The following is a 19687-nucleotide window of genomic DNA, read 5'->3' on the forward strand; positions in this document are numbered from 1 at the left end:
AAAGCGGAAATATCAAGCGAGTGCGAAGCGTGTGCATAGATGAGCCAATGAGTATGCAAGATAGTTAAGCAAAAAGCGTTAGTCTTAAAGCAATTGATGGAATGGAATTTAAATTGAGTGATGAAAGCAATAAAAGTTCAAAACTTACGTTCGATTGAATGTCTACTGGTGTTTTCTCAACTGCATCTTGCTCATGTTCGTCATTGTCCTTGAAACAACAAATGCCATTTAGATAATTAAGCATATTGAATATAATATTATTACGCTCACCTGGTCTTCCTTCGTCTGTTGTCGCTGCAATACTGTTATAGCCTCCTCGTTTTGTGTGTGCGTAGCCTCCTCAAAGGCAGAGGCTTGTGGCATATTCCTAGCATTATTGTCTTGTTCTGCATCGGTTTTTGTGGCAGGCGGTTCGAGCTCGATGGCTTCCTCGTCGATGGACATTGACTTTTCACGTTTCCAGAATGGCATATCCTTGTAGTGCTCGGGGGTGACTTCGCCCCATGGATTGGTATTTGCTTCTTCATCAAGCATCTCCAGGGAACCTCTTACATTGGTGTCGCTCGGCTTGGCATCTTTCGCTGGGCTACGCTTATGACGTCGTCTAGGCAATTTTACCTTCAACAACGGTTCGCTTCCGTAGGTGATTGGCGTAAATTCTGCATCACCTTCTTTCTTGGGTTGCAGTTCTTCCTCCTCAAGTGATGTGAACATTTTAACTTCCTCCTCACGTGAGGCACGTGACTCGAATGATGAATTGGAACTGCCACTGGAACGTCGCTTCTTAAAAGCACGTCGGCGTCCAGAACCATCCTCACGTACCAATGGTCGTTGCTTGATGCCATCAAGTGAGCGCAAATAGTCTTCAGTATATTGTGTAGAGGCTGCAGTATCGTTGTCTTCACCACCGTCAGGTTCTTGTCGTTCCAACTGTGCAAATTGCACATCTATTTTACTTTCTGTTGTTCCATCTCGATCAATGTCATATTCTTCTGGTGATTGGGCACTCAACGAACTCTCAGGCTCAAAAGATGGAGTATCATCGGATATACTTTTAAAGAGCAACGGCTTCGTTGATAAAGAATATGGTTCATTGCTGGTTTGGCCAAACTGTGTCTTAACCGTCTGCGTCAGACGTTCGCCTCCACTGTCAGAATTATCGGATAGTGGGCTCATCGTTTTTTTGATGCATGGTTCTTCAAACACTGGAGATTGCGGTGCACTCTCAGTGGCAGATAGACGACGTTGCTTTTGTACACTTTCTAGTAATTCTTCCATTTCATGGTCGGCTTCAAGAAACTTACGAGCATTATCTTCAATTATTTTTTGTCTTTTTAAACGCTCTTGTGCTGCATGTTCCTCAAATTCTTTTTCGCGTAGATGACGTTCGCTTTCAGCATCGAGCAGTTGCATAATGCTGTCTAAAGTTTCCGCTTCGTCTACTTTCTTCGGATTCGTGCTTGAATGCGTTTCGTTTTTGTAAATACGTTTTTCCACTTGCTCCAGGGGCTGCTGCTCTTCAAGCTCTTGGTTTCGCTGTTCTTCTTCTAGCAGTCGTTCCGATTCAAATAATTTTCTTTCGCTTTCAATAGCTTCGGCTTCTTCATCTATCTCTTGTTGACTTGCTGTCGCTCGTTCAGAGTCGGTTATTTCCTTTCCAAGCTGTTCGAGCTCGATTTGTTTCTCAACTTGTATAAGTTTTAGTGTTGGCTCATCAGTTTCTCTCGTTGTATTTGCTTCTAACACTTTTAGCAAGTCGTTATCACGTTGTCGCAGTTCTTCATCCGCTGCAAGCTTTTGTTTTGTTTCTTCTTTCTCTGCAGTTTTAGGGGCATCTTCTTCTTGGCGTTTAAGATCTTTTTCTTTTGCACGTTGCTGTTCGGTCGCACGTGCAGCTTCTTGTTCTTCTTGACGCTTAAGTTCCTCTTCCTCTGCCACTATTCGTGCTAATTCTTCTTCTTCTTGTCGTCGCAGCTCTTCCTCTTCCTCTGTCGCTCTACGTGCAGCTTCTTCTTCTTGACGCTTAATTTCCTCTTCTTCTGCCGCTATTCGTGCTAATTCTTCTTCTCTACGTACCGCTTCTTCTTCTTCTTGACGCTTCATTTCCTCCTCCTCTGCCGCTATGCGTGCTAATTCTTCTTCTTGTTGTCGTAGCTTTTCCTCTTCCTCTGCTGCTCTACGTGCCGCTTCTTCTTTCTCTTGGCGTTTAATTTCTGCTAATTCTTCTTCTTTTTGACGCTTAAGTTCCTTTTCCGCAGCCTCTCTCTGTTTATGTGCCTTCTCTTCACTTTCTCTTCTACACTCTTCTTCCTCGCGCAATCGTTCTATTTCTACAAGCTTGCGCGCTTCCTCCATTGCTTCCTTCTCTTCCTCTTCTCTTTTCTGTTGTTCTTCGCGCGCACGTTCGGCTTTCAATAACTTACGTTCCTCTTCGGCGCGTTGATGCGCTGCATGCTCCTCAGCAGCCTGCCTACGTTGCTCAGCTAACTTCGCTTCAGCCTCGGCCAATTGCTTCCTAGTCTCTTCTTCGATCTCCTGTTGCCGCTTGAGTTCCAGTTCAATCTCTTGCTTACGCTTCCCACGTGTTTCTGGTGTATTTTGTGCTGCTTTTAAGCGCTCTCTCTCCAACTGTTCGGCATCTATTCGAAACCCGTCTTTATAAAGCACTCCATCCTTCATAACTTCGGTGCCAGCTTGTCGTTCTTTGGATTCTGCTTCTGCTAACTGATTGCGCATACGTTCTTGGAGTCGTTGGAGGCTTTCTGCATCATTTTGCGTTGTGTTCATGTGCCCACAGCTCCAATGATACAGATGGCGCACGACATACAGAAATTCCAGGGCTCCGGCATAGCCGATTAGCACTGAAAACACAAGGTCACCAAGTTCGGGCAACAGATCATCACCCATTTTCGTAGCGGTTTCGTTTCGTAATGCGTTAAATTCGAAAAATTAAAAAAGTTACACAAATTCTACAAAAGAATGCTTTCTACGACTTTGGGACGCGTACGCACAAATTTAATTACTTATTTTGTTAAATTTTTATGATGCACTTGAGGATTGCACTACAAATTTATAAAGGTTTTAAGAAATTATAAAATTAAAAGTGCGACAGAGGTTGCAGATCCGCACGCAATATTAAACTGCTACGTCGATCGAATTGAGAGCGTCAATAAATCACGTCAAAAAATCTAAATTCACCACCAAACAGAACATTTGCAGAGCTCACTGATAATCCGCCTGTTGCAACGCGCTCACGAGTTGCGCGGTACTCCGACAGGCCACAAATCGTCACTAGCGCCGCCGGCTGGCTATGCAAGTCTTCACTGCTCGATGCCTGCTTGTGCGCGTAAATATTATATAAATCTCACCACACCAGCTCCGCAGTTTCACTGATTGTGTAATTCACCAAATGAAAATTTTCAATTTTCAGATTCTATATTTCCGAAAATATGCACACAAATAACAGATTGTATATACACATTTGAATATTTGTACGCCACTTTGTTTTTTATTTTGCGAAAATTCAAGTGCGAACGCCTTGGAATTTTTTGGCATCAAACAAGAAAAGTATGGATGCTATTTATGAGAGCACTTCATACCGACAGTTCACACCCGCACCGCGCTGTGTATCGTTCAAGGTTAGCAATTTGCAATGTGTTACAATTCAGCAAGTATTTGGAAATTAATTTTGATTTACTTTTGATTGCTCAATGAATTTAACAAGCACCGAAGACAAACGTCCGTTGATGATTAAGAAGGAGGACTGCCTCGGCTGCTTCGACTGCGAAATATTTGCGGCAGTGATATCAGAACCGCTGGCCGAACCGTTACCACTAATCGAAGCGATGATATCAGCGAGTGGCCAAAAAACCGAACTGACGAGCGGACCGCCTAATTTAGAATGCTCGGCGTAGCGAGGCAGGCAGCAGCTGGTTGCAGCACTCGAAACTTGCGTTTTCGATAAATGCAAGCCAAAGGCATAAAAAGTATAAAAAATACTGCGACCAATGAATCACGTCGCCGCCGAGTGAAACCACAACAAACCGCTGCCGATGTACTCCACTAAACAGCCAGCTATGCAATGAGGAATGCGAAGTATCGCTGTGCATTTCAAGAGATTAGCGAATTTGTTGTTGAGCTGATTAAATGCCGCTCGATACACGTATTTGAATAAAAGAAAAATGTATATTCAATATTGGCGCGCTACACTGCAGCGGACACTAGGTGCTAACTAACTGTTCTACGCGTAACTGACTGACTGACTTCAGCTGAATTCCGTATGCCAAACAGAACAGAAGAAACGCATTGGCATTGGCGTCAGCAGTTTCGAAATAGAAGTGAATAATAGGTACATCAAACGGCAAAAGCGCTCACAGACTGAACGGCAGCGGCAGCGACAGCGTCAGTGGTGGAAACGTCATCGCCAAAGTGCGAAGTCAATGCTCATTAACGCTTAGCCCATGGCATGGGTCAGCGCTATGAGCCAGCGCACAGATGGTTGGCGTCATCGTTGGTGATTTTTATTTTCATTTTTTGTTTTTCGTTTCTTGATGTTTTTGTACTTTTCGCTTTCGTGCGAAGTTCTGCTTCTATTTATTGTTGACTTTTCGTGTTTTGAGACGATTCGCTTTTCGATTTGATGTCTCATATGTTATTATTGTATTTGTTATTTGATTTGTAGCTTATTTTAAAAACAATCCTACACATTATAACACACACGAATAAATATCAATTGTTTTGATTCGGTTCAGGTGCCCCAGTCGGAATGTTTTTTAGCAGCGAACATTGTATGAGCAACATTAGGGGCAATAATATTATGAAATGTGAATTTCGTCTGGCTTTTGCTGGGTTAAAAGGACGTGTGGCTGTAGCAGAATCAACGCTAAGCCGAGCGTAATTTTATACTTAGAAGTTGAGCTGAGCCGAAGAAGCTTAATAGAGTTTCAATATTGCTGGCAAATATCTGCAGAATCTGCAACTTCAGATTCTCTTATTTGCTCGCCAGTATCAAATATTGTTCAGCGAGAATAGGAGTCATCTGTAGGCTCGGCTGGGTTTTTTGCAATCTTAAAAACAAAAAACCACAATATATTCCATCATTAATTTAACCTCCATAACTAATTTAAGAGAAATATAGTTTCCTGTTTGAGGAATTTTCATAACAGAGGCGTAATTTTTTTAGATGATGGTGAATTGAGGATCTTATGGAAAAGTTTACCAAAAAATAATACCTTAGATATTCATACTATATCAGCATGTCGGAGTATTAATATTATTAAGAATTGTTTAAGACAACAAGGAATTGAAATAATCCTTTCATATGTTAATATTTTCTTACAGGGCATGGAAGGAGTGTGATGACATATATAAATTATATCGGACAACAATGTAGGACATGCTTATTTCCTTCTGCTTCAGCCGTCAGATGCGCTGCAATGTGCCCACTCACGACGACCGTCCTTCCACTAACTGCACCAAACGGCCATAAAAGTCGAATGGGTGTAGTATAGCTGTACTAATATGATATCACCCAAGCTGAGTAAGTACTACTACTAGCAATTACTGCTCGTAAAATCCAATGTTAATTCGAAGCGATTGTGCCGGTAAACCACAATGTAACCAAACGACTGAGCTTCACATATGACTTTCAGCGTTCCTTTGCGAAATTTGACGTGATGTAGATATGATCTGACTCATACATGTAAAACTGTTCGAGTATTTTTCGTTGTTGTGGTGAATTTACTTTGCAAAATGTTTATTTTTTTGCTTTATTTTACATACTGCATTGTCAACGAAATATTCGGTACAAATGCAAATATTCAGAAGATAAAAGTCTTCTTTGAATGTATGTAGGAAGGAAACGACAGCAATATTTGTAAATATTATTAAGAGGGTTGATCATTGTGTTTCATTTCAATCAATAAATCAAACACTCCATTGTGGGCACCTATCAGCGAAGAGCCATATTTAAAAAACTTAAATTGAAACAAGTAAGGAAGGGCTAAGTTCGGGTGTAACCGAACATTTTATACTCTCGCTGTATATATATATATATATATATTTGGCGTAGGAACCGCTTTAAGCGATTATAGCCGAATCCACCAGAGCGCGCCACTCATTCCTCCTTTTTGCTTTTTGGCGCCAACTGGAAACACCAAGTGAAGCCAGGTCACTTTGCACTTGGTCTTTCCACCAGAGTGGAGGTCGTCCTCTTCCGCGGCTTCCTCCAGCGGGTACTGCATCGAATACTTTCAGAGCTGGAGTGTTTTCTTCCATCCGTACAACATGACCCAGCCAGCGTAGCCGCTGTCTTTTTATTCGCTGAACTATGTCAATGTCGTCGTATAAATCGTACAGCTCATCGTTCCATCGTCTGCGGTATTCGCCGTTGCCAATGTTTAGAGGACCATAAATCTTGCGCAAAATCTTTCTCTCGAAAACCCCAAGAGTCGTCTCATCGGATGTTGTCATCGTCCACGCTTCAGCGCCATACATCAGGACGGGAATAATGAGCGACTTATAGAGTTTGATTTTGGTTCGTCGAGAGAGGACTTTACTTTTCAATTGCCTACTCAGTCCAAAGTAGCACCTGTTCGCAAGAGTGATTCTGCGTTGGATTTCAAGGCTGACATTGTTGGTGTTGTTAATGCTGGTTCCCAGATAAACGAAATTATCTACAACTTCAAAGTTATGACTGTCAACAGTGACGTGGGAGCCAAGACGCGAGTGCGCTGAGTGTTTGTTTGATAACAGGAGATATTTCGTCTTGTCCTCATTCACCACCAGACCCATACGCTTCGCTTCTTTATCTAGTCTGGAAAACGTAGAACAAACGGCGCGGTTGTTGCTTCCGATGATATCAATATCATCGGCATACGCCAGGAGCTGTACACTCTTGTAGAAGATTGTACCCTCTCTATTTAGTTCTGCAGCTCGTATTATTTTTCCAGCAATAGATTGAAGAAGTCGCACGATAGTGAGTCACCCTGTCTGAAGCCTCGTTTGGTATCGAACGGCTCGGAGAGGTCCTTCCCGATCCTGACGGAGCTTTTGGTGTTGCTCAACGTCAGCTTACATAGCCGTATTAGTTTTGCAGGGATACCAAATTCAGACATCGCGGCATAAAGGCAGCTCCTTTTCTTGCTATCGAAGGCAGCTTTAAAATCGATAAAAAGATGGTGAGTATCGATTCTTCTCTCTCGGGTCTTTTCCAAGATTTGGCGCATTGTGAATATCTGGTCAGTTGTCGATTTTCCAGGTCTAAAGCCACACTGATAAGGTCCAATCAGTTCGTTGACGGTGGGCTTTAGTCTTTCACACAATACGCTCGACAAAACCTTATATGCGATATTGAGGAGACTTATACCACGGTAGTTGGCGCAGATTGTGGGGTCTCCCTTCTTATGGATTGGGCAGAGCACACTAAGATTCCAATCGTCAGGCATGTTTTTTCCGGGTTCGCCATCTCCTGGTGTTGTACTTTCACTGCCATTGAGCAGGTCGGAGAAGTGTTCCCTCCATAATCCCAGTGTGCTCTGGACATCCGTTACCAGATTACCTCCTCGGTCCCTACATGATAATGCTCCGGTCTTGAAACCTTCTGTAAATCGCCTCATCTTTTCATAAAATTTTCGAGCATTACCCATGTCGGCCAGCTTTTCAAGCTTTTCATACTCACGCATTTCGGCCTCTTTCTTTTTATGTCTGCAAATGCGTCTCGCTTCCCTCTTCAGTTCTCGATATCTATCCCACCCCGAACGTGTTGTGGTCGATCGCAACGTTGCGAGGTAGGCAGTCTGTTTTCTCTCCACTGCGGAACGACAATTCTCATCGTACCAACTGGTTTTTTGGCGTTGCCGGAGACCAATTGTTTCGGCTGCAGCGGTACGCAGTGAGTTTGAGATGCCGTTCCACAGTTCCCTTATATCGAAATGCTGATGAGTGCTCTCAGAGAGCAAGAGTGCAAGTCGAGTAGAAAATCGTTCGGCTGTCGGTTGTGATTGCAGCTTTTCGACGTCGAACCTTCCTTGTGTTTGTTGACGGGCGTTATTTGCTGCACAGAGGCGAGTGCGTATCTTTGCTGCTACTAGATAATGGTCCGAGTCAATGTTTGGTCCTCGGAGCGTACGCACGTCTAAAACACTGGAGACATGTCTTCCGTCTATCACAACGTGATCGATTTGATTGCGCGTGTTTCGATCAGGGGACAGCCACGTTGCTTGATGAATTTTTTTATGCTGGAATCTGGTACTACAGACAACCATATTTCGGGCCCCAGCGAAGTCGATCAGCCTCAGGCCGTTTGGCGATGTTTCGTCATAGAGGCTGAATTTTCCGACTGTTGTGCCAAAGACACCTTCTTTACCCACCCTGGCGTTAAAATCGCCAAGCACGATTTTGACATCGTGGCGGGGGCAGCGCTCATAGGTGCGTTCTAGGCGCTCATAGAAAGCATCTTTGGTCACATCGTCCTTCTCTTCCGTTGGGGCGTGGGCGCAAATCAGCGATATGTTGAAGAACCTCGCTTTGATGCGGATTGTGGCAAGACGTTCATCCACCGGGGTGAATGCCAGGACTCGGCGACGTAGTCTCTCTCCCACCACAAATCCAACACCGAATTTGCGCTCCTTTATATGTCCGCTGTAGTAGATGTCACAAGGACCCACCTTCTTCCGTCCTTGTCCCGTCCATCGCACTTCTTGGATGGCGGTGATGTCAGCCTTTAGTTGTATGAGGACATCAACCAGCTGGGCAGAGGCACCTTCCCAATTAAGAGTCCGGACATTCCAGGTGCATGCCCTCAAATCATGATACTTAGTACATTTGCAGGGGTCGTCATCAAAAGGGGGTTTTCTGAGGCTCGGTGTTTGTTTTCATTGGGGAGATTTTTTTTATGTGGTGGGTCCCAAGCCCTACGCACAACCGCAGAAGCGGGCTTCGCCTTCTCACTTTAGCTCGCCTCCAAACGGATGTCTGTTAGCTACCCAGAGGATACTTGGTCTAAAACCGGAAGTCGTGAGCTGCTTGAGTCATATGCAAAAGAATCGTTCCTGGCCACTCCCAAGTGAATGGCAATCAGAAACTTTCCTCACTTGCGTGAACTTCTACATATGACCCCATCCCCCCTCGCTGTATATACTGTATATATTATATACATATCATTGGGATGTAAGGAAACTATTACAAACCAAGTTTCATTGAAATCGGTCGAGTAGTTCCTGAGATATGGTTTTTGACCCATAAGTGGGCGACGTCACGCCCATTTTCCATTTGGTAGAAAAATCTGAGTGCAGCTTCCATCTGCCATTTATTATGTGAAATTTAGTGGTTTTGAACTAAACGAGTTAGATATAGGGTTATATATATCAAAGTGATCAGGGTGAAGAGTGGAGTTCAAATCCGAATGTCTGTCTGTCCGTCCGTCCGTCCGTCCGTCTGTGCAAGCTGTAACTTGCTTAACTTAAGATATCTTAATGAAACTTGGCACACTCATTTCTTGGCACCATAGGAAGGTTGCTTTCGAAAATATTATTTAATATATTTCGAAATATATAACCTTATATCTAACTCGTTTAGTTTAGGGTGTTACAAACAACCGTTATGTGAACAAAACTATAATACTCTCTTTAGCAACTTTGTTGCGAGAGTATAACAAATGGATGAAGTACGTATAATATTAAGTGAAAGCATAAAAAATTTCTTTGATGTACGAAACTGTTTTAATTAGGAACAATAAATATTTAAACGATATGTATATATCTTTCTACATGTATGTCGATTAAATATGTAAGTGTGTTACTATAAAAAATGCGCTTAATTTTAATGAAATTTAAAATAATTCCAAGTTGATGAATAATTCAAGATGATTACAAAAATATTCAAACACAATTTAAAGAATTTATTTGAAGGTCAGTAGACAATACGCAAATTCAGGAGAAAAAAGTAATTACACAAGTTGTTCCCTTTGCATCTTTATTAAGCAGCACAAGCAAAATAACAAAATTTGGTTGGACTTGATTGACAGCACTTATCACGCATTGAGGTGGTCAAAGTGCTGACAGTAGAGCCGCTGATACTTCATTTTAAATTCTTCTGTGGAATGTAAATAAATAGAACAGCGAGGGCATTGCCTAAGAGCATAAGCTCTGTACTGTTTGCGTGTATGTTGAACCCTTCAAAGTGCTATTGATTTGAACAAATTTGAGAGTGTGAAAATTATATTTTTATCGTGAAAAAACTCATTCACATATTTATTGTTTCAAAAACACATTGAATAATTTATATTCAAAATGTAGTAATAATTTCAATGATGTGGACAAATCGCTCATTTACATGAATAGTGTCATAATTTAAAAAACACAATTTTTGAGTTGAGTATGCAGAAATGTGCGCAATTTCATCGTCCATATTGTATAAAAATTTCATTCTGATGCGTAGAAAAATAAACCGCGAAATAAGAATGTGCCGTTATTAAACTTGTTATGTTGCATTGTTTTTTAACCACAACCACAACACATTTCAATTGTGCCAGATTTAAGCACGCATTTTTTTTTAGAAAGAAAGACATATTTTGTGTTACAACACATATTCTCAAAGAGTGAATTTGGTTTTCTTTTCAGAAAGAACGTAATAGTTTGTGTTAGAACGATATTTGAGAAAAGAAATTAAATTTTTCATGTTCCTTTTTTCACCAATAACGACACATTTAACTTAAGACAGCGAAATTGATTTATATTTTTCACAAATAACGACATAATTCAAAAGAGATCACGTTGATGATACGGCAAAGCGTCATACACTCTTTTTGATCCACTTATGCTCACCATTTTTTTTAACTACATTACATGCCACTAGATTTTTCAATACACTTATGACCTTTTTCTATATTTGCTAAATAAGAGCCAATTGAAAACTTTAAGGCGCTCTCCTGAAAAATCAATTTTTTTGAGTTGTGACACTATATGAGCGAAATGTGTCGACGGGTTTCGTAAACTTCTCACAAATTCTCTCTCTCTCTTTCTCTCTAATAAAAGAGGTCTGCAACTCAAAACTCGATTAACATAATTGGAAATTTTGTTTTCTCAAATAAGGAGTCACAGAAACCGATTATTCAAAAGAAGCATACCAAATTATGAATTATTTTAGATGATTCCCAGTTTGTGTTCACATATTCACACACTTTCACTTACACCTTTAGACACACCAAGAAATCTATTTAGAACGAAAACTCAACATCTTAATGCGACACGAGCGAAACGCGAAATGTGATTAAAAGGTTTCTTTTAAATATTTAGTGAACGTCAACAATTCGCTTAAGTATAAAAATTTTACCTTTTCACCGCAGAATCTGTTAAAAAAAAATTCATTTTGAAGTCAAATATTTAATACCCTCTCTTAAATGTGGATGAGAAACGACACGCAAGCCATATTCTGGTGACCTACTGTCTGCCTTGCAACAACAAGAGTGACAATGTCAATGTTGTTGTAAATAGTGACTGACAAGGCCTCAAGTAGGTGGCGTTGGTGCGCGATAATTACGACGCAGCGTCCGTCGACGATATTGGATTACACGCGGTTTGAAATAATACGAAAGATGAGAAAGGACTGAGACTCTGTTGGAGTAATGAAGCGCAGGTGAAGACAAATAAAAAGTGTTTCACCCACAATTGCCTTTAATAACAATTAAGTACGCTGCACTCAGCTTTGAAGTTTGATGCGCAAATGTCCCTTCAGCTGACAAGTACACAGGCGAACGTACACAGGCGGCTATTAGCGCTGACTGTAAACAGTCATTAAGCGCAAACTTATCAGCGGGTCACTGGGTGCGGACCATGAAAGTCTTACGTTACCAATTAATACTGATAACGGGTAAAATATAGCGGCCAGCAGCGTTTCTTGCAGTTCAATTGAACGCTCATATGACCACTTGACACGCCACGTCAAAGCTTTCCCGTTAGTTTCGCTTCCAAATAACCCAACCTATGTATTAAAACTTTGGACATGGCGTATGAGTGATGTTTCGAAATTACATTGTGAGGTTGCGTATACGACACGCGCTCCCACACTTAGCACTTTAGCGCCACTTACCTCATCACAGCCAGTGCAGCGTGGCTTCAGCATTTCCGCGTAGTGCCGTTCGCAGTAAATTTTGTCCTCGTGTACGCAGTACGTCAAATCGACCAGCAGCTCGTTGCAAGTGCTGCATGTGAAGCAGCGCGGATGCCACATAACGCTCTCCACAAATTTCGGGGCGGCCACCACCATCTCACCGGTGTTGATCTCACCCTCACAGTGCGCGCAATGCTCGTCGTATGGCGCGTCCTTAATGTAACCTTAAGTAAATTTATTTTCGTAATTAATTTTCGGTAGCAAATATGTTTTGTTGTTGCTCACCTATGTCCAAAGCAATTTCATTGCGCGCCGTCACGAAGTCCTCGAACGAGACCTCATGCTGCTCCTCCAAGTGCTTGCAGTGCTGCAGCGACAAATCTTGCTTGGGTAGCTGATAGGCGATTTGTTGCTCGCGATAGCGCGCCCCTTCCGCGCCGATTTTCGGCACCTTGTCCAGGGGCAGCTGTTCGAAGTAGCGGTTGATGCGTGATGAGGCACGTATGCCAGGCGGCACCCAAGTGTAGCCGAGATCGCGCGGCTCCACACCCGATTCGGCAGGCGAGACCACCTTGAAGCCCAAACGCTCGTGCACCGTGGTAGTCTGCTGCTGGTAGATGGCATGCGCTTCTCGTGGGCATTTGCACGATTGGCAAGTTTTTCTGAAAGAATATGAAAGGAAATAATCAAAAATGTATTCACAACCAGAATCTCATATTCAATAGCGTCATCGTAAAAATTGAGCTTTTGCTTGCTCGATTTTGTAATGTTTCGAGAGGATGAAAAACAATTTTGAAGTTTTTTAACAATTAAATACGTTTTATTAAAGAAGCAAAAAATTATATTTTTTTTTTAATTTTGTTAACAGTCACTGACACCCTCTGCTTAAATTTTCTCTGCTAAAATCTGTAGTTACTTAACAGTGAAAAACGCTTTTTAACATAGAAAGCTTATCAATGTTACAGAGCGATTGCAGCACACCTAACGGCCTTATTTTGCATTAGAGGCAATAATTTCAAATAAAATTTATTTTGAGAGTATTCATTCGAATTAATTAAGTTTTCCAGGTTGCAGACGTAAACAATGTCTAACCACGAAGCTCGAGATGTGAATGCCGGACAGAAAGATTAATGATTGCTAAAAAATTAATAAAATATAAGGTATTAAAGCCCTTAAAACATAAATTTGGTCAACAAAAAATTCCTTATCATCAAAACCGGTATTTTGTTAATTTTTTTAGTATAATTTATTCAAGGACACTTAAGGATATAATACGAAATGAGAAAACTTAATTGCTAAACTATTACTTTTTTACGCAAAATTAAAGTAGAAAATAATTACAAATTTTCTTACCCACTAAGTTCAAAAAGGGAAGACTGCATATTCATGTTGCACAATTTGCTTGAGGGTGAAAAAAAACAAACTTTTCCTTGGTTTCTTTTTTACGCGACCCAACGAGCTGAGTTTAAGGTGCAATGGATATTGTGGCTTATGAGCTATCCTTGCGCTTTTTTATTGTTCTCAGCGCTTTCCGTAGTTTTAGGAGAAGAGAAAGTGCAACGAAGGATAACAGCGCAAATGCAAATGCATGTTTTTATATATTAGCTCTTTGGAATCGATGAGAAAGTAATTTGAGGAGAGAAGATATGGATATGAAACTAGCTGACCCAGAGAATTTTTTAACACGTTACAAAGAGATGATTTTATTTTTCTTTTGATTTGGACATCAATTAATAATTAATGAATTGTTTTAATTAATTTTATAATACTTTAATAGTAATTCTGCTTCAAGTCAGGGATCATCAAAACCGACCCAGTCGCTTTAAATGGTGTAACTAACTTATTCTCTAAACTTATTCATATTTAGTACAATCTAATAACTTCACTCGGACAATTGAAGATCCCTTCCCTAGAGAACAATAATGCTGAAAGTGTGACATTTCCATTACTCCTATGTAGTATGACTGGTGCTATGAAAAGTGTACACAAAAGTGGAAATTTAATATAACCAAATCACATAAAAGTGATGGCTGCACCAAACATAATTTTGTTTATAATATAATGAATATTAAATGTTTTTAATGTTTATATTCGGTTTTTTTATTATTTTGGTAAACCAATTGTGGTTTGTAGACTTTTTAGCAAAAAACATAAAAATAAATAAACAAAAATGTATAACATTGCTGACTGTGCAAATCGAATATTTTACATTTAAAAACTCGGCACGATTTAATTGTTGTTTTGTTAGGTTGTGTTTTAATCGGTAGAAGATTGAAAATTCTCACAAATTAAGGAATTGCTTAAATGCAAACATGTACTATGAATGAATAAACAAATCAGTGGATCTGCTACACGGCAACGTCACACAGACAAATAAGACATCTTTTCGGACACTGTTATTCTCATGGGTATCAAATATTTTAAATGTAAATTAAATAAAACGGTAAATGGTTTAGTACGGTCGGTAAATGACTCCGCCACAAGAAGTTCACAATTAAAATGTGGCTAAAAACATCAATTTGTTTTCTTACCTTACAATGAGATCATAGATTTCCTTCTTATCGAATACTTTACAGTAGGCGTGCAGCACATTCAAACAGGCATAACGCATGCCCGTCCACGGAATGGACTGTGACGCCAATGCCTCCCATAAGGGACAATTAGCGTGTCGATCCAAGTCGAGCATTTTCACCATTGTTTTTTTGTTGTTTTATTGTGTTTGTTTACTGTTTCTTTAAAAATGTTTGTTGATTAAAATGTGGCTATTCGCTCGATGTCTAATGTTTATGTTTTTCGAACTGTCACCGCCCACCTGACAGTGGCATTTTCGTAAACAACCAAGCAAAAGCCCGTCACTCCGTTCAATCTTTTTATTTTCTGCAACAATATTTTGCCGATTTTCTAGCTTTTCCTCACTTACGAAACCAAAAACATCGGCCCTCTGATGCCCGCTTGAATTATCTGTGTAAACAAATTTCCATAACATTATCACTCATTTGAGGCAGTTTTTGATTGGAAATAATTTATGCAACGCGTCGTCCACTTTCGCTGGATGTTGCTGTGTGGTTGTTATGCAAAGGAATTTGCGTGCTTGTTGGACAACAGGTCAGTGAGGGAACTCGAAAATGTCTCTGAATGATTTACTCATTTAAATCAGTATTTGTTGTTTGAAATCTTGTGTGCGTTTTACTGTTCGTTTTCATCGACATATATACCTATATATGTATGTAGTAAATAATGCCAAAAGCAATGCATAAGGAAGTAAAATTCTCTATTTGGCTATTACAGTTTTGCACTGGTCTGAAATTTTACTATTTTCAAGCGCATTAAAATAGTGAAATAAAACGCACGAAATGTAAAAATTGCATGTACATATACATACATATGTATATTGTGTTTGGCCTTCTAATAGATCTTCAGATTTTTACTAAATATTTATTATGATATTCAGCCTTATTGCAAACTTCATGTAAACGACATTCCCAATGAAAAAAACGCACACATTTGTATTTTTCGTATCACGAATTTCACATGGGGAAAATCACACATCTTCCAAAAATTCAATGAGTTGTAAATGTAATTTTGTTCATATGACACAGTAAAATTTTTCAAAAGTCTTCAAGGTAATTGTAGCGTTGGATGCCATAAAGATAGCAGCGCATCTTTTGCTTCGAAGCGTGGCATTCTTCAGAGAGTGACAATTCACTCTGCTTGCAAAGCGGCGATCTTCGCGATTAGCCACAAGCAAGGTCAGCCGCAAGATCCTACTGACTCAAGGAAAATCGTAATATTGAGCAGTAAGTGGGCGAACCCTCAGTAATATTTCCTTAGTTGTAGGGGTGTATTGTAACGTATGTAAGGTGCAGATGTTGCCTGGAAGAACACTAGGTGAATTCCTTATGGAATGCCCCACCTATGCGAGATAGAGGGGAACAGGCATAAAAACTAAGCTAAGATATGTATATTAACAAAACACAATTGAAGGTTTTGGTGGAAAATCCTGGTGTAGGAAAGAGCTTTCATAAAGAAAATAAACATGATTTCTTAAATATTACGGGGCAAACATCCTAATTGATTTCTGAATAGTACAGGATTTTCTAGTTTATATCCAATGTGCGTCCGCTCAACTCATTTTATTACTTTTTCACTTTAAATGTACCATTACATCTTCTTCCAGGGTGAAGAACAAAAGTCGGGCCAGCACTGAAAATTGTTGTTGCTTTATAAATGGAATCTCCATTTGTAGATCCAATACGAATAATCAAAAAATCAAAACAAAAATTGTGGCACTAGATCTAGGATACGTATTTTCTTTCTTGTGTATCCAAATTTATTATTATTAGCAGGCACTTTATTAATTCATATAATTAATGAATGTTTTAGTTAGTGACATTCCTTATGAAGTATTAGAATAACTGATTTGTGAACAGAGAATAGCGTCGCAAATCATATCATAAATTTGATCCTTTAGATTTCTTCTAAATGGATATGCAAAAAAGTTAGCGCAAACTCCATAAACATCCTATACTCTAAAAGTGAATTTTATTTTGACCAAAAAAGTGCTAGATTTGATACAGATGACACGACTTGTTTTACTTCACTTATTATAAATAAAGCTCTTACCGTTGTCAGGTAATTAAAGTCATCCTTAATATCAACAAAATGAACTCTGCCAAAATCACTAGTATATTATGGATATTAGTCAAAATGCATGATTTTAAATTTAATTGAATATGGATGTGAATTGTGGAGGACACTTTCCATTATCTCATTTAAAATTTTCATTTCACACATGGATTGTGCCTGGTATAAAACTGTATATAAAACTAGGTTATTAAGAGGGATACGCAACAGAAACCAGTGAGACAACGTGTTACTATTGCCACTAAAATTTCCAGACGAGATAGAGGGGAACAGCTATTTTTATGTACTACTTTCGACTTTTGTCATTGCCTCACCTTTGTTCCCCTCGCATATTTGTATACTAATATTGCGGTTTTCGACTTACAAAAATACTCATACTAACACACGTAATACCATGTTCCGACAGAAAATTTTAAGTGATTAGATTACATTTAAACGCTTCACAAAACTACCATGTTCTCACTACCGGTGGAGATTTACAAATCAACAGCTCTGATTAAACAAATGTGACCAACAGATGGCGCTTCATCAGAGTCGGAAGGGGAATTTAGAGTAGTTTAGCTTCAAATCACTTCGGTGAAGTGATTATGAAGTGTCATTTTTGAATGGCGAAATCATGTTAAATCCATCGGTGTTGGTCACATTTGTTTAATCAGAGCTGCTTTTCGCTACAAACTGTCAAAAAAATGTCAAAGCTTCGGTCAACAGCTGCGAAGAGTGTTTACTTACAGCTAGTAGGTGATGGCTGCTGCTGGCTCTCAGAAGGAGAAGAGTACCAACCGTATTATATTTTTAATATTTATCAGTATAATATTGTATAACTTACTTGGGAAGATATTTTAAACTAAAGCCACAATAAAAAGATAATTATTTTTTATAATAACTCATAATTTGTGTTTTCATAGTTTCTCAGCAGAAACTTTGCTAGCTAACAGTACAGAAACACTCTTACGTATATGAGTCAAGAACAGCTGATTTATAAATCTCCAACGGCAGTGAGAACAGAATAGTTTTGTGAAGCGTTTAAATGTAATCTAATCACTTCAAATTTTCTGTCATAACATGATATAAACTACTCAACTACTAATATAAGGTAAGAACCCTCTTACGTCACTAAACTCATGCTCTCAACAGGCAAAACAAAAAAGAAACCAAAACAGGAGTAAAATACTCAAATCAAATATGTCAGAGGGTTGCTGTTTTTACTTTCTGCTTACTAAGCCAATAAAGTGGCGCTTCACGGAAAAAGTGGGTGAGCTAGTAAGCGGAAAATGATAAGATTAAATCGAGGGGCTTAATTTCAGTGGCGAATCAAGACTTATCGGATTTTGTATTTGCTCTTTCCATGTCACTAGAAAATAATTCCATTTGGCTAGTGCTACAAAGCCTCTATATACATACATATGTATGTACATAGATGCGTGTGTGTGTGCATTGTGTGTTGTCATCAAATAAAAATACAATCACACACTTCTTAATATGTTAACAGAAAAATGTAAAAGTGATTTCGTATGAAGAGTCACCTACTCATTTACTTGTGATAGTGATTCACTCATTCTCAAAATTTATTTTTAATGAAATTATATTTGCGTTATTTAAGGGCGGCTTTGCTATCTTCCAAGATGTTTTTTTTTTTATGTGTTATATTTTCCAATAATTGAGGTACAGAAATTATTTTCGGAAAATTTATTTGGAAAATGTTTTTTTTAATTTACCGAATATTCAATCCAATTATATATGTATTAATTCCAACTATAATATTTTATTACGTGTGTTTCATTTCATACTTTGTTTAATATCCCAATAGCTTGAAATATCATGCAAGGCAACGTCTATCGGGACCGCTCGTATTTTTTAATCAGCAAATTGCATTGGCTAATGACTTTTAGTGAGATTTAGAGCTTTTCACCGAAATGGGGACCTAGTAATAGGTTACGCAAAAAGAAATAGGGAAATATTTTTTTTGTAGTAAACGCTTCAATTTATTTGCCATTTCTCATAATGAATGAGATGTGACTGGGAGGGAGTAATATTTACAAGTGAACAAAAGTTTTCCCATCACCTACCCAGTATCTTGAAAGTTATTACACCAAAAGCCATCACACACACATATGTATGTATAAGTTGTTTAAACACATACATACATATTTACAATAATAATTTATACTAAAAATCCTGATGTGAAATATCAAACTAGTCAGAAATAAACCCTACTAGAATTTTACTACTAAACAAAATTTTCCAACTAAAATAAAAATCATTGGGTTTTTATTTTGTAATTTGATTCAGAGAGAGAAATGTGTACCTCAGCGAATCAGTATTATTTCAATAAAAATATAGAGGTTTTGAACCAAACCCACAGAGGACTGCTCCCGATTTTAGGAGTATGAATTGAAATGCCCGAAATTTGACAATTTTTGTTGTTTCAACGAACAACAAATATCATTTGGTTAAAAATCAGACATTTGACTACTTCAGCTCGCAACTAGTTGGGTAGTAGTTTGTAACTAGTTGAATTTACTACAAGGCAATTTTATGGAATCATTTCAACGTAATATTTATGGAGATATAATTCGACGCTCATATGGACGCGCTTCTCGGCACACAATGCTCCAAGGCGTTAACGATAGGTTATAAAAGCATACAAAGATTTTATTTTGCTACTTTTCGACGAGCGTAGATAGCAAAGTTTTGCGCGTAATCGACAACTTGGGAATATATTTATTATGTGCTATCTGTATATTTATACGGAATTTCAATGGCTGTGAAAGTGCATAGATATCGATGGAACACAACACACATACTCGCACACAAACACGCGCAGAACCATGGTATTTTTGTTTGTTTATGGCCACATGTGTGAATATTTGTTTTGGAAAAAGTGACGTAGCGGCAAAGGTGTGTGTATACAGCATTGGTGATCTGATGTACGAAA

At 39.0% G+C, this 19687-nt stretch overlaps 1 protein-coding gene across 9 annotated transcripts in view; it reads right to left on the minus strand.

Annotated features, from left to right (window-relative positions):
* The window catches only part of LOC105211544 (four and a half LIM domains protein 2), a 215092-nt gene that overhangs the window by 54191 nt on the left and 141214 nt on the right, over window positions 1-19687 (minus strand). For 3 of the 9 annotated variants that reach the window (XM_054230332.1, XM_011183035.3, XM_054230330.1), the window contains 2 exons: window positions 12394-12770; window positions 12088-12332 (listed from right to left, as the gene is read on the minus strand). In XM_054230332.1, coding sequence (XP_054086307.1) covers window positions 12088-12332; window positions 12394-12770 — 622 coding nt within the window. Of the gene's footprint in view, window positions 1-148; window positions 209-270; window positions 6157-12087; window positions 12333-12393; window positions 12771-14639; window positions 15070-19687 lie in introns of those variants that run through there. The other 6 variants (XM_011183028.3, XM_054230329.1, XM_011183029.3 and 3 more) reach the window with 3 other exon arrangements.

The sequence above is a fragment of the Zeugodacus cucurbitae genome, chromosome 4, assembly GCF_028554725.1.
Source record: "Zeugodacus cucurbitae isolate PBARC_wt_2022May chromosome 4, idZeuCucr1.2, whole genome shotgun sequence".
NCBI classification, from domain to species: domain Eukaryota; kingdom Metazoa; phylum Arthropoda; class Insecta; order Diptera; family Tephritidae; genus Zeugodacus; species Zeugodacus cucurbitae.